This window comes from Peromyscus eremicus, chromosome 8b (genome assembly GCF_949786415.1).
Source record: "Peromyscus eremicus chromosome 8b, PerEre_H2_v1, whole genome shotgun sequence".
In the NCBI taxonomy this organism is placed as follows: Eukaryota; Metazoa; Chordata; class Mammalia; order Rodentia; family Cricetidae; genus Peromyscus; species Peromyscus eremicus.
This window is the reverse complement of record NC_081424.1, coordinates 2,516,748-2,531,583: the sequence shown is the minus strand read 5'-3', so window position 1 is coordinate 2,531,583 and position 14,836 is coordinate 2,516,748. Positions and strand designations below refer to the sequence as shown.

The following is a 14,836-nucleotide window of genomic DNA, read 5'->3' as shown; positions in this document are numbered from 1 at the left end:
CCTGTGTCTTTCTTGGGGTCCTGTTTTCTAGGTAGTCTCCCTGGAGTTGTGAGTAGCAGTCTAGTTATCCTTTGTTTTACATCTAGTATTTTCCTATGAGTGAGTACATACCATGTTTGTCTTTCTGAGTCTGGGTTACCTCACTCAGGATGATTTTTTTCTAGATCCATCCATTTGTCTGCAAATCTCATGAGAAATTAGACATCAAAATGCCCAGCAGTCCAATTAAGAAATGGGCTATAGAACTAAACAGAGAATTCTCAACAGAGGAAGCTCAAATGGTTGAAAGACATTTAAGGAATTGCTCAACATCCCTAATCATCAGGGAAATGCAAATCAAAATGACTCTGAGATATCACGTTACACCTGTCAGAATGGCTACGATCAAAAATACTGAAGACAGCTTATGCTAGAGAGGATGTGGAGCTAGGGGAACTCTCCTCTACTGTTGGTGGGAATGCAAGCTTGTACAGCCACTTTGGAAATCAATATGGCGCTTTCTTAGAAAATTGGGACTCAATCTCCCCAAGACCCAGCTATACCACTCTTGGGCATAATCCCAAAGAATGCTAAATCATACCACAAGGACACATGCTCAGCTATGTTCATAGCAGCATTATTTGTAATAGTCAGAACCTGGAAACAACCTGGATGCTCTACTACTGAAGAATGGATAAATAAAATGTGGTACATATACACAATGAAGTACTACTTAGCAGAGAAAAACAATGAATTTACTTTTAAAAAGCAACTAATAGTTTTAAATATTTTACTTTGATATAGTTTTTTTATATTGATACACAGTTGAGAATAATTTTTAGAATGCACTGTACATATATTTCTAATCTAGTTCAAAGCATTGTACCTATATATCTCATTTAACAATGTAGTACAAATTGCTGGTCCTTGAAAGTTATAAATAACAACTATTTAAGATAATAAGGAAATGCGAGTTAATAATTATTCACCTATTACAATTGAACTTGTAGTTATATCAGGTATGTTTCCAAGATCAAACAGACATATTTTAAATAGATATGTTGTCTTCAAATACTTCAGAGATCTACAGAATATGGTATTTAAGATGTTTAATAGTATAGGTTCTTTTTTTTTATGACAATAAGACATGTCTGCTCCTGGCAGCACCAAATCCACTTTGGAGAAGTGACGGGAATTGAAGAATCTCCATATGGAGTTTACTTTCTTTGTAGCAAAAGTTAGCTACTAGACAAGAAAATGCCCTTGCTTTGAATTCTCACTGTATGCTGTCCAAATGGGACAAGCAGGGCATAAAAGAAAGGACTGCCAAGCTTTGCCAAGACAATGTTGGACAGCCCTTCAATTATCGTACTTCACAGAAAAGTCTGTTATATATGCTAGGCCTGTGGGCTGAAGATAGATATTCCAACGTTGCAAAGGAACCTTGGGTTCAGGCAGTCAGCTGTTTCTGTCGTTTTTCACATATTTTAGAAGTTGCTTGCTTGCACTTCCTGCTTACTCAGGTAATATTGTTTCCTTCTCAAGTGTCTGAAGGAGCTGAAGATCTTATAGTTATAGTTGTTATAGTTATAGTTATAGTTGTAGTTATAGTTATAGTCTTCCTTGCTACCAGATTCAGAAAAGAAATTCACTAAAGAAGTATAAAGTATATAAGGTTGAGAGACATAAAAGATAGTTTTGGTAATATAAGATAGGATAGAAAGTGAATTAGGCACAACATTTTGGACTCACCAAGATAGGATAGATATGAAGTATTTTCTCTGAATTTATCAATTATTGATGGACTAGATATTGTAAATATAATTATTGCTTGTCTATATTTTATATAGTTATTATATTTATTATATATGGTTTTTCTTATATTAGTTATAACATTTTTTAATTTTAGACAAAAAAGGGGAAATGTGGTAATGTTTTGTTTGTGCTCTCACAAATAAAGCTTGCCTGAAGATCAGAATGTGAAGTTAGCCACTAGAGGCCAGGCAGTGGTGGCATACAACTTTAATCCCAGCACTTGAGAGGAGGAAACAGAAAGTGATATCACTGGGTGGAGAGAGGAAGTGATAAGGCAGGGTGGAGACAGGAGCTCTGCCCTTTTGGTCTGAGGATTCAGTAGAGGTAAGAAGTCTTTCTAGTGTCTGGCTGCTCTGCTTCTCTGATCTTTCAGCTTTCATGCTGATAACTGGCTCTTGATTTTTATTATTTAGACCAATTAGGATTCTTCTACAAAAAGAAAAATAGAAAAGAAAGGAAAATTCTTTGAAGGTGTACCCAGCCATTTGTGTTTTAGTTAATTCTATATTTATTTAAATTGATAACCAAAAATATGTTTTATTAAAATAAAATATTTTTCTTCTTTGAAAGTTTTATACATTTATACAAATTATCATGATCAGAACTATCCATATATACCCCTCTCCCACTTCACTTAAGGCCCCCAACCCATCTGCCTATTGATGTTTATGCCTTTTTTTAAAAATTTTATTAAGCCGGGTGGTGGTGGTGCACGCCTTTAATCCCAGCACTCAGTAGGCAGAGCCAGGCGGATCTCTGTGAGTTCGAGGCCAGCCTGGGCTACCAAGTGAGCTTCAGGAAAGACACAAAGCTACACAGAGAAACCCTGTCTCGAAAACAAAACAAAACAAAACAAAACAAAAAAATTTTATTAGTAATTCACTGTTAGTGTTATCTACATGCTCCTGGGTGCTTGTCCATCCACTGGGGCATGAGCAATCTACTGGTTGCCATACAGGAGAGTGACTTTCTCTCCTTAAAGAACAACCAACCGCCTATAACTCCAATAACAGGGGTTGGGGTCGGAGCTTCTTCATTCTTATGGTATATTGACCAGTTTGGTTTTATGCAGGTTTCGTGCATGTAATCCCAGTCGCTGTGAGCTGAGGTATACAGCAACCATGTCATGTTCAGAAACCAGCACTTTGAAGCTTTCCTCTCCATTTGATGTCTTTCCATCCCTGTTCTGTGACACTACCACAGCTGCGGGTGGTGGGAGGTTCACCCTGACCCAGTAAGACAAATGCTGCATTTTTCTTTTTCATATGTGCTCCCTAACTTCAAATCTTTATTTATCTTAACCTGGAGTGCATTTGGAAATCAGAAAACTAGAAAAAGACCATCGATGGTTGACATCTCAAAGGAAGGTGCATTGCAAAAGTTTTAGGGTTTAAAAATCCTACAACTGAGGTGGGGAATGGACTCAAAGCCCCACCCTTAATAAAGAAGCTCTCTGCAATTGATTTGCTAGAAAAGGGAAATGTGTTTTTTTTTAATGGAGTGTAATTGGAATATCATATATATTCTAAGACAGGGCCCATACTCAGGAGGAGTTAGCCAATGTATAATAGACTCCATGTGTTGTTGTGGACTTTTTATGTTCTTTTTTCTTGATATTCTTCATCTTTTATTTCAGAGTGTTTGTTTGTTTTCTCTTACTTTAGAGAGAGCATGAAGTTATGTGAGTAGAAGGACGGGGAGGATCAGGGAGGAGTTTGGGAGGGGAAGAATAAGATTGAAATATATTGTATGGAAAATTTTAATTAAAATATAAAATATAGGAGAATATTAAGGCAGGAAAGGTTCAACAATGGATGTTGGGTGATACAAAATGAGGTGTTGATGGACGGCTTTATCAAAAAAAAAAAAAGAACACATGGAAAAACTATGGACACCTGGAATCAAAACATTCATTTACAGAGGAGAGTACGTGTCCTTAATGGAAATGGATGACATATTTAGGATTACATTTAAGTGGTAATAAGGGAATTGGGGAGAGGCAAAGGTATAGGGGTGGTCAGTAAAAACTAAAACCACATCAAGAAGCCTTACAAAATCCATTAGTTTGTAAGCCTACTTAAAAAAAATTCAACATGTTATATGGAGTTTGAACAGAGGTACCCTGTTTAGGTTATTAATTGAAGATCTCATTGTAATACATGGTATGCATTCCTATCAATGATTGGTCAGGGAGCTCTCAATACCCCCAAACAGCACAACTACTGTTTTAAATCTTTGTTGACTTCTGTAACTGTACATTAAGACAGTATTCCTGAAGTCATTACTCACTTTAGATGAAGGTCACAGAGAAACCAACCTAGAACTGACCAGGAAACCTCCCTAAGATGGTAATCTTACATTGGCTTAGAGGTGACAGTCAGATTTGGGGAGAGAAAAGTCAGCAATGATCATGTCCAGCATTGGATCCTGCATTCTCTAGTGCATTGGATCCTGCATTCTCTAGTACTGACCTGCTGGCAAGATGTGTTCATTGGTGCACAGCAGTATGACAGTTAAGGGGAGAAATAAAATGTTTTGATTGAATATAAAGTTCACTTTACACAAGGGATTTTATGTTTGGTATTATAAACCTACTCAAAGCCAATGTTTTTGAGATCATTGGTTCTTGAAACTAATTGCTGTTGTTTTGATAAATGGTCAAGTCTTCTCTCTTTGAAGTGTGAGTGTGTGTGTGTGCGTGTATGTGTGTGTGTGTGTGTGTGTGTGCGCGCGCGTGCGCGCGTGTGTGCACATGTGCGTGCTATATCTGTGCAGTATTTGAGTATCTAGAGAACTTTAAGATGAGCAATGGTCTTTATCATAGAGATTGAAGCATGTCCTTTAAATATTATTTTGAATAAAGACAAGGACCTAATATTTAAAGATCTGTTGAAGGTAAGATTTTAACTTCCAAATAACCTGACTCCAAGTTGCAAAACTATTTCTTGCCATAAAATTTATAATGTGTTTTCTCTTTGGATAAAATCAGATATTTAACAGAGACGGTTACTGAGTAAATTTAGAACAACTCCTTTTTACAAATGTACTCACACAGAGAACAATAAATACAAAGCTTATTCTGACACCATATCGGCAACACATCTCTATTAGTTACTTCACTTTTGTTGTGATAAAACACAATGACCAAAAGTGACTTATGAAAAAGTTTATTTTGACCTACTGTTCCAGAGAGAAAATTCATCATAGTAGGGAGGAATGGCAGAGGGAAGCTAAATGAGGAACCTGAGAGATCATATATTCACAACAAGCACAAAGCAGAGCACAGACTGCAAATGCTGTTGAAGCTCTAAACTCTCAAGGCCAAGGTGTATTTCCCCAGTAAGGCTCCATGTCCCAGATTTTCCTAACCTTTTATTTAAATACATTATCCTCTGGGAGACAGTCATCATTCAAATCAACACAGCACTGCTTGGATCTATGAAAGACTGGAGATGTTCTGTCTTTGAAATCACTTATCTACCAGATAGTGACTGTCATCACATTTCTTTAATGCCTATCCAATAATTAAATTGATTTTTTTAACGAATAGATGAATTTATATTAAATTATATTTCTACAATACAGGGTACATAAGTGGACCTTTTGGATAGTTTTCTTCCTTTTAATTACATGTTTTCCATACTTACAAGTTTGAGGCTTCTCCAATCTTTTATTTTTCCTTTTAGTTTTTCTTAATGTCCATTTTAGGTAAACTTCCCCTGCCAAAATGTAGTAATATGCTTTAGGAGTTGAAAAAAGAATCTTGTGTGAAGTAAGTATTTATTGCCTGTGCACTAAAGCTCACATAAAATTGCACTAAGTGTGACATAAATGGCCTGACCTCATGGTTCCAGACATGGGACAGTTACTCAGACTCTTTCCTCCCAAACCCAGACAGTGGATTAGCTCTGAAGTAGGCACATATTCTAAAGTGGGTCAAGTGATTCATCCACTATTATTCACACTGTGATTTTGCTTAAAATGTGTGGAGGGGATCTTTGTCTTTCTAAATGGTGACTGAAAGAACCAGGTTAACCTAGAGTGTCTACTTCAGCATGGATATTTCCTCTAGATAGTTTTGCTCTATAAAGGGCTATCTGGTTAGATGTTTAAGAGCATGTTGAATTCAGAAACAGCAAAACTCGCTGAACTTTTTCACATGATCCAAGAAAAAGTCATATATTGGCCTGTAGTTAATAACCAATATTCTAGAGTAGCTATGGATCATTTTTGCTCATGTACATAGGCAATGCCTAATAAATAAATCTGCTGTGAGATATCTTTCTATATGCTGTGAATATGTGTTGCTCTGATTGGTTAATAAATAAAGCTGCATTGGCCTATGGCAGGGCAGGATGGAACCAGGTGGGAAAATCCAAGAGAGATAGTAAGAAGAGAAAGGCGAATAGAAGGAAATGCAGAGACAGCATGGTTCGATCTCAAGAGGCACAGAGGATACATTCAAGCAGAAGTAACTGAGAAGGATTTATCTACCCTGGGACTAGTAACACGTTGAACAACCAGAGCAGATGGCAACACTCGGGCTCTGGCACATCAGTGAACACCTCAGGCACTCACTGAATGAAATAGCCAAAACAGCTCTCCAGTCTTGGTCTGGAGTTCCAAATTCAGAAGCAGGCAGAGACAGAAATGAATTTCTATCAAGTATATAAGTGTGTCCAGTCAGAAAGACTGGTGGTCATAGCTTGAGAACCACTGACAAAGAAAACACCGGATACAGTTGAAGCTAGTACAGTAACAATCTAACAAAGACTGTAGGGAACAGGGCAGAAGACACAATTAGAAAGAATCTTGTATATAGCAGGTATCAGTACTAGGATCTGTGGCATTTGATGTATCAACAAAACATCCTAAGGCAGCATCTCAAGAAGAAAGGAGAGAAATAAAACTATGTCCTCATTTTCCTTCCTCCATGGACCCAGCTGAGCCTTACTGACTCAGTCCCTGCAGAATAACCTCCTAACACACAGGTAATGGCAAAGCTTGAGAGCAGATTGAGAATGACTTAAGAGAATGTTTTAGAAATAAACTGTAATTTGTTTTTTTCAGAGCTTGCAAATGTATTATTGTGGCCATATATCTACAGAGCATTACAAATTCCTGACAAACCTGAAGCAAGGGTAGACATAATAAAAATTCTCTTTCTGTAACCTGATTAAGAGAATACAATATAGATGATGGATTAGAAGAAAATATCATTATGTTGAAATATTAACATTGATAGAGTTGGGCAGCTTCCTGAGTTACTTAAGAAGCATGTTGAATAAGCTATGAGGGACTGAATAAGCTATGAGTCATTAAAAAACGATTACTAAATTTTGGGTTGGAAAATGTATTAAATTGTTATAATACGTACAGGCAGGGAGAAGCCTTCAGGGACTAAGCTCAGGAAAGATAAATGACAGATTCTGTTTGGGACATGTTGCCTTTGAAGTACTTGTGAGATATTTATGAAGAAAACACACCAGGTGGAGTAAGATACATGTAAAACTTAGAGCTGAAGACATGTAATGGTGAAAAGTGTGTAAAAGTGGTATAAAAGTGGCAACCAGGCCCACAGAGACAAGAAAAGTAAGCAATTGGAGGTTCATGGTGCTGGTCTGGTTACCAGTATAAACTACTAAATTAGGTAGAAATGTGCATATTCACAAATATGAAAACTATGATGAGGTTTTAGAATGAAAACTTATGTTGATTATAATCATCTTAGTTTAATACGACCACTAATTTTTGAGAATCAAGGCTTTAGAGGAAACAAAAACATGAGGGAGTCATAGAAAAGAGTTTGTAAGAGTAGACTGTTGTCTTGTTAGGGACAAAAAGAGAAAATAAAATGAATGAACTGTCTGAATATATACCAATGGTCTCAATATTAAAAAAAAACCTTTTGAAAAATAAATATAAATGATGGCAGACACTTCTTCCTTAGTGTGTGTGTGTGTGTGTGTGTGTGTGTGTGTGTGTGTGTGTGTGCTGTATCTGCTGGTGTGAGCTCAATATCTTTGTGCATACTGGTCAGAAATCACACCACTGAGCTAAAGCTGTGAGTCCCATGGCTGTTATTTGGTATGCCATTTTCTATGGTTCTAACACATTATTTCCTAGTCACTATTAAACGTCCTTGAAGAAATATACACAGATAATCTATAAAGGAACAAATTATAGAAAACTAATTGTAACATTTTCACAACTCAATCCCATAAAGTCCAATTATAAAAGTATTAATCACATATATATGGAGAACTTATATAATAATATGACTGTGAGCTAAAATTCCTATGTCCTGATGAAGTAATTTCTCACAGGTTTCTAGAGTATACATATTATAAAGATTGGAGCTGTTGCTGAACATATTTTCAGGAATAAACATCTTGATTTCTGTTTGAAAACACCCTTTTACACAGAAAATTTACATGACATTACTGGAACTGGCACTGTATCATAGGCTCTTACTTGAGTTAAATATTTCATACACACCCCAACTACTCATAATGCCACTTTTTCCTTCACTGAGTACTTGTCTCTGAATTTAGTTTATGAACTAGGCCAGCACAATAAACACAATTTGCCATCTTTTACCAATCTGTCAGGGTAAAGTTATTGTATTTCTGCCCAGATAATCTAGACTTGCAAATGGCATATTCAGGGAAACAAACAGGAAGACAAAAGCCACACACCAAATTATGATACCATAGAAAGAACCACGCCAGGTCCATTTGCTATCTCTGACTTTACAAAGATGAAAACCAATAAATTACCATTTTTGCTTAAATAGTCTCAGTTAAATCACTAATAAGCCACCCAATACAATTAATAATTGATAGTAATAATAAATATTAAATGAATAGTACCAGTACAGTTCAATATTTTACATTTGGCTCCGATACAAGTAAATAATCTAATATTTTATTAGACTCTATAAAACTATGCAAAATTAAAATAAATGTCCTATTTATGCAAAACATTTGAAAAATAACTGATAAAGTATAGAACTTGGGATATAATTTAGTAAGTTCTAAACAAATAAAAGAAATATGAAAGATGTGAAAAGAAATTAATCATTTATTTGTATTGTTATTCAGTTTTGAATCAAAGCCAAATTCACTCTCTACCCTGCTTCTGGAAAGAATTCTTATGTGATAGTAAATAAACATCAGCAAAGAGATGTTAACAAATAATGTGCAAGTAAGTGGGCAGTGGGTAATGCAGAAACCCGTAACAGGAAAAATGTTGATAGTAAGTGATGGAGTATCTGTGTTATCATGGTTAGTAGAGGTGTCCATGAGGCTCTGCCTCCCCCGGAATGTCTATGAGCAGTTATTGAATGCTAGGGAAGTTTCATCTACTTCAATGGTGTAGCCACAGATAAGTTGCTCATGCTCCAATAAATAACCTTCAATCCATGCTTGTGAAAACAACTCAGATTAGACTCAGTGGCTCAAACAAAAAAAAAAAAAGAAAAGAAAAGCAAACATGGAAAGAATGGAGGGGGCTTGGAAAGAAGAATTTCCACAGGAAATTGTAATGTAAGATGTAATAAAGGATGATATAAGAGGAGAATAGGGAAAGAATATGGCTAAAGCTCATTATATACATGTACGAAATTCTCAAAGAATAAAAACAAAATAAAGTAAAATTTGAAATAAAAATAATGATAAGCAAAATGTCTACAGTTTCTATTTGCATTGGTAGGAGCTTTACTGAGACAACAGTTTATAATGTTATTTTTTCAATATTGTAATTAAACATAAAGCTTTCAGATGCTAGGCAAGGAATCTTCCACCACACTTCTTTCAATACTTCCTTTTGCTTTTTATTTTAAAGCAGAATCCCACTAAGCTGCCTAAGTTAGTTTTGAACTTGGGATTCTCCTGCCACATCCTCCCAAGTAAGTGGGAATATACCCTTGCACTATCAGACTTAGCAACACAATAACTTTCAAAGAGAATTATTTTCATTATTTTTTATAATTCTTATCTTAGTAATAATACTATTATTTAATATTAGTTGTATTAAGCCTATTACTATGAAAATTCTCAAATGAACAAATATCACAATACACACAAAAAAATAAAATGCTATATCATGTTATAACATATAAGAACATATTTCAAATAAATTAATTCATTAAAAACTGTCAACTGAGGAATTCTGAAACTGTACTTTTCTGGCTAATAAAGAACATGTACTTTTGTCAACAAAAGCAAGTCAATTGCTGAATATTTAAGACAAGACAGAAAACAAAAAGTCTATTCTTATGATTAAATTGCTTCTGTTCTTGTTTTCAGACATTATTTCATTCTGTTTCTTTTAATACAGATACAATGGCCTTATTTCAGAGTATTATATCCTATAATAGGAAATTTAGAATTTGCATTACTTATTCTCTGCTGATTAAGAAGTTAGCACTGGTCGGGCGGTGGTGGCACATGCCTTTAATCCCAGCACTCGGGAGGCAGAGCCAGGCGGATCTCTGTGAGTTCGAGGCCAGCCTGGACTACCAAGTGAGTTCCAGGAAAGGCGCAAATCTACACAGAGAAACCCTGTCTCGAAAAAAAAAAAAAAAAAAAAAAAAAAAAAAAGAAGAAGAAGTTAGCACTGTGGAAATGAATTCACTTTGGGGAAATCACATCATGATAGAAAAATTACTATCAACTATCAGCAAATATCAAACCTCTTAATTCAAGATAATTTAGTGCAGACATCTTTCTCAAAGACGGATATAGAATCTTCTTGAATTTGTTTACTTTTAGTGACAAAAATATATGCTTTGATTAAAATGACTCAAAATACATAACAATCATCCAAAAGTGACAAGAAGTGGGAAAGCATACTCACATGATCAATTAGTTCACGAACCATTCCATTCCACTGTCCATTCACATCATCCTGGGCTCCATATTTCCCGTCCTCCACAAGCCTGATTTCATATGTAAAGCCAAGGATTGTAGATAACTCTCGTAGGAGATCAATACAGTAGCCCTCAAATCGATCATTCCCATAGAGAGGTTTGTCAGACTTCTTAAATAGGACATAGGGTTCTTCCTGGAACATTAGCCATGAAACAATGACAGATCAGTCAACCAGGAAACAGCATCAGAAGAATCATATTTCTTGGAAGACAGAAAATATTTCATTAATTTAGGACAACAGTCAATTTAATTTTCCTCTGATTCTTTTTAACATAGCTTGAAATATTAAGAAAGTAGATATTGATGTTTCTTAAGGAATATTTCTGCCTTACAAGAAAATATTTAACTATAAAAAACCTCACCATGTGTAACTATAAATATGCAATGCCTAATACTATAATTTGTGACACATGGCATATACTATACATACATGATAATATATACATATATAACATATATATGAAACCATGATTAAGATAACCAAATTAGAATTGCACTACTTATATGATACCTAGTATATTGTTTCAAGCAGATCTATAAATAAAAGAAAATTCTGAGTTCTTGTTTAATGTGTATAATTGGGGAGAACATTAATAACTCATATTACTGCATTTTTCATAAAATCATGAGTTACAAGTGCTACAATAAATTTTAGAAGAAAAAAGAGTGCCTCCCTTAAAACACAGAAAGACAGTCTGATGCTCAATAGTTTGATGCATATTCACTTTATATCATTTTGTGTTACTATTGTGAGCCAACTCCACTTCTACAAGAAAGAGAAATCATTGAGACAAGGCATTAATCTTGTAGCAGACATTAAAAGCATAAATAGACAGAACACAGAACTTCAGATGAAAGTTAATTATAAAGAGACATAAAATGGGACAATAGCACCAAGAAAACCTTCAAGGTACCTGGTAAGACACAAAACAAAATTGACTTAGGTCTCTCAAAGCCTTTACTAAGGAGGTACAACAAAGATACATCCTACATTAGGAAAAGGAGACAATGGATTTAAAAATGTACTTCAGGTGAAGGCATGAAGATCAACATGACAGAGGAATGCTAACGAAAAGAACAACTATCCTTGTGTTTAAAGTGACATCCAATGCAGGGAGGGAGGAGTGTTGAACAGACTGAAATGAGAAATAAAAGGAGTCAAGCTCAATAGCTGTGATTCTCTAGCACAGCAATCAGAATGACTGTGCGTGTGTGTGTGTGTGTGTGTGTGTGTGTGTGTGTGTGTGTGTGTGAGACTAACCCACATTGAATGTATTCAATCTTGATAAGAACAAATAGAATTCAGACCATGATATATTTTGAGTAGCAGACAGAATATAGTATTAGCACAGGTCATACTATTGCTCTTTACTCATATTACCCATTAAAGATATTAGTATGTCCAAAGTTTGCCTTTACCAGAATTTTATATAAATAAATGAAAAAATACAGTATATAAGTTTTCAGATTTGTTTTACATCATTTGGTAGTGTGCTGTTTTGATTCTATCAATTCCTTTTTAGGTTTGGTAGTTCATTTCCTTTAGGACTCAGTAATATTGTATTGTACCTAAGCTATTTGTCCATTTAAATTGCTATAGAAATTAAAATTTTTGGAAAGTCCTACAAAACTGCCATATATACATACATTCCAGATCTGATATCAACACATAACTTTGCAATTTATTTGGGTAAATACCAAAGAAAATGGATGCTATATCTTTGGTAAGTGAATGCCATGTTCACAATAGTCAGTATTTCAAAGCAATAGGAGCATTCTGGGTCTTGTTGTTCTAGTCCTTGACAATACGTACCATGTTCAATGGTGTGTACTTTTGAACATTATTAATGGGTAGTGGTGACATCTCACTGTTGTTTCTATTTGGAATTCCATGGTGATCTATGATGTTGAACATGTTTTCAAAAACTTCAATAGTGTTCTATCATGACAGATTTAGAGTTATCACTTAAATGTCTGGTGAGGTTAAATACGTTTCTTGAGTTTCAAAGCTAAAATCTGTGAACAGCTGAAAACAGTCAAAGGACTTTGGACCTGTTCTGTTACTGTTTTGTTATTTTTAATTTTGTGAAAATTATTTTCCCAAGTTTTCTATGTTGCTTTGAACAACACTAGATTATTTGAAAGAAACTATAATTGATATGTTTCTATGTGACATTAGTTAAAACATATAGGAATCAGATGTTATTCTGTAAGTATGCTCAGAGCTAAATATTTGTGTTTATTCTAAGGTAAACTAGATGCTTGTGATTACTATAAGTTGCTATAATACAGATAAGTTTACATATATCATACAATCACGTTTTCAATTTATTCTGTATGAGCAAATAGATCACTACAAGTATGACAAATGTGTATATACCTTCCTATCAAAGGATGCTTCCCTTCCTTCCTTGGGCTTCCAGTCCCATATAGTAGAAAACACAGTTCTGAAGAATCCATTCTCTCTATGTGACTGCCATGCTTCAGAATGTGAAGCAGCCAAATGTTAATACCATTTTTTCCACTGTGTATTCCTATTCTAGCCATATTTAATTGTATCTTTTCCAGGCCCTCCCATTTCCTTTAAATATTGTTTAAACATGTTTTATATTGGGAAGTGATGCATATGTATTTAGTCTATACACAAAAATATCAATATACACTACATATGGAAAATTTACATGGCAAGACAGTCAACTCTGTATCAAAAGAACCAAACACTGCCAGAGAGATAAGAGGTTTACAGGTAAAATAACTACTGCAGTGGACTAAGGTAATCAACACTTGAGTCAGTAACAGAAGCTAGGGTTCCTGAACCTGAAGAAAACAAGTATTAAAAACTTCTGAGATATGTAAGTGCCTCTACTTGGTTACATTGTGGTACTAACAAATCCATGGTTCTTGAATCCATATAAAATATTAAAAAGTTAAACATTTAGGGGAGAAAAAAAACACTTCCTAAATATATCATAGTAGCACAGACACTGAGAGCGACAATTAATAAATGGGACCTCCTGAAACTGAGAAGTTTCTGTAAGGCAAAGGACAAGTCAATAGGACAAAACGACAGCCTACAGAATGGGAAAAGATCTTCACCAACCCCACGTCTGACACAGGGCTGATCTCCAAAATATATAAAGAATACAAGAAACTAGACATGAAAATATTGAACAATCCAATTAAGAAATGGACTACAGAGCTAAACAGAGAATTCTCAACAGAAGAATCTCAAATGACTGAAAGACATTTAAGGAACTGCTCAACATCCTTAGTCATCAGGGAAATGCAAATCGAAACGACTCTGAGATACCATCTTACACCTGTCAGAATGGCTAACATCAAAAACACAGAAGACAGGTTATGTTGGAGAGGATGTGGGGCAAGGGAAACACTCCTCCACTGTTGGTGGGAATGCAAACTTATACAGCCACATTGGAAATCAATATGGCAGTTTCTTAGAAAATTGGGAATCAATCTTCCTCAAGACCCAGCTATACCACTCTTGGGCATATACCCAAGGAATGCTCAATCATACCACAAGGACACATGCTCAACTATGTTCACAGCAGCATTATTCATAATAGCCAGAACCTAGAAACAATGTAGATGTATTCAACCAGAGAATGGATAAAGAAAATATGGTACATATATACAATGGAATACTACTCAGCAGTGAAAACAATGACAACATGAAATTTGCAGACAAATGGATGGAACTAGAAAATATCATCCTAAGTGAGGTAACCCAGACTCAGAAGGAGAAACATGGTATGTACTCACTCATAAGTGGATACTAAATGTAAAGCAAAGGATAACCAGACTACAACCTACAGCTCTAGAGAACCTAGCTAATAAGGAGGATTCAAAGAGGGATGAATGTATTGCCTTGGGAAGGGGATATAGATGAGATCTCCATGAGTAAACTAAGAATAAGGGGTTTGGAAATGGAGGGTAGGGGATGGGGGATGAGAATGTAAGGGAACAGGAAGGTTGAACTGGAACAGGTATGGAGTGGGAGAGCAATGAAAGAGATACCATGATAGAGTGAGACATCATGGGGATAGGGAGAAACAGAATGCTAGGGAAGTTCCCAGGAATCCACAAGGATG

At 35.3% G+C, this 14,836-nt stretch overlaps 1 protein-coding gene across 3 annotated transcripts in view; it reads right to left on the bottom strand.

The window, feature by feature from the left end:
* The window catches only part of Grik2 (glutamate ionotropic receptor kainate type subunit 2), a 631,292-nt gene that overhangs the window by 196,258 nt on the left and 420,198 nt on the right, over positions 1–14,836 (bottom strand). For all 3 annotated transcript variants that reach the window (XM_059272429.1, XM_059272428.1, XM_059272430.1), the window contains exon 11: positions 10,654–10,860. In XM_059272429.1, coding sequence (XP_059128412.1) covers positions 10,654–10,860 — 207 coding nt within the window. The remainder of the gene's footprint in view (positions 1–10,653; positions 10,861–14,836) is intronic.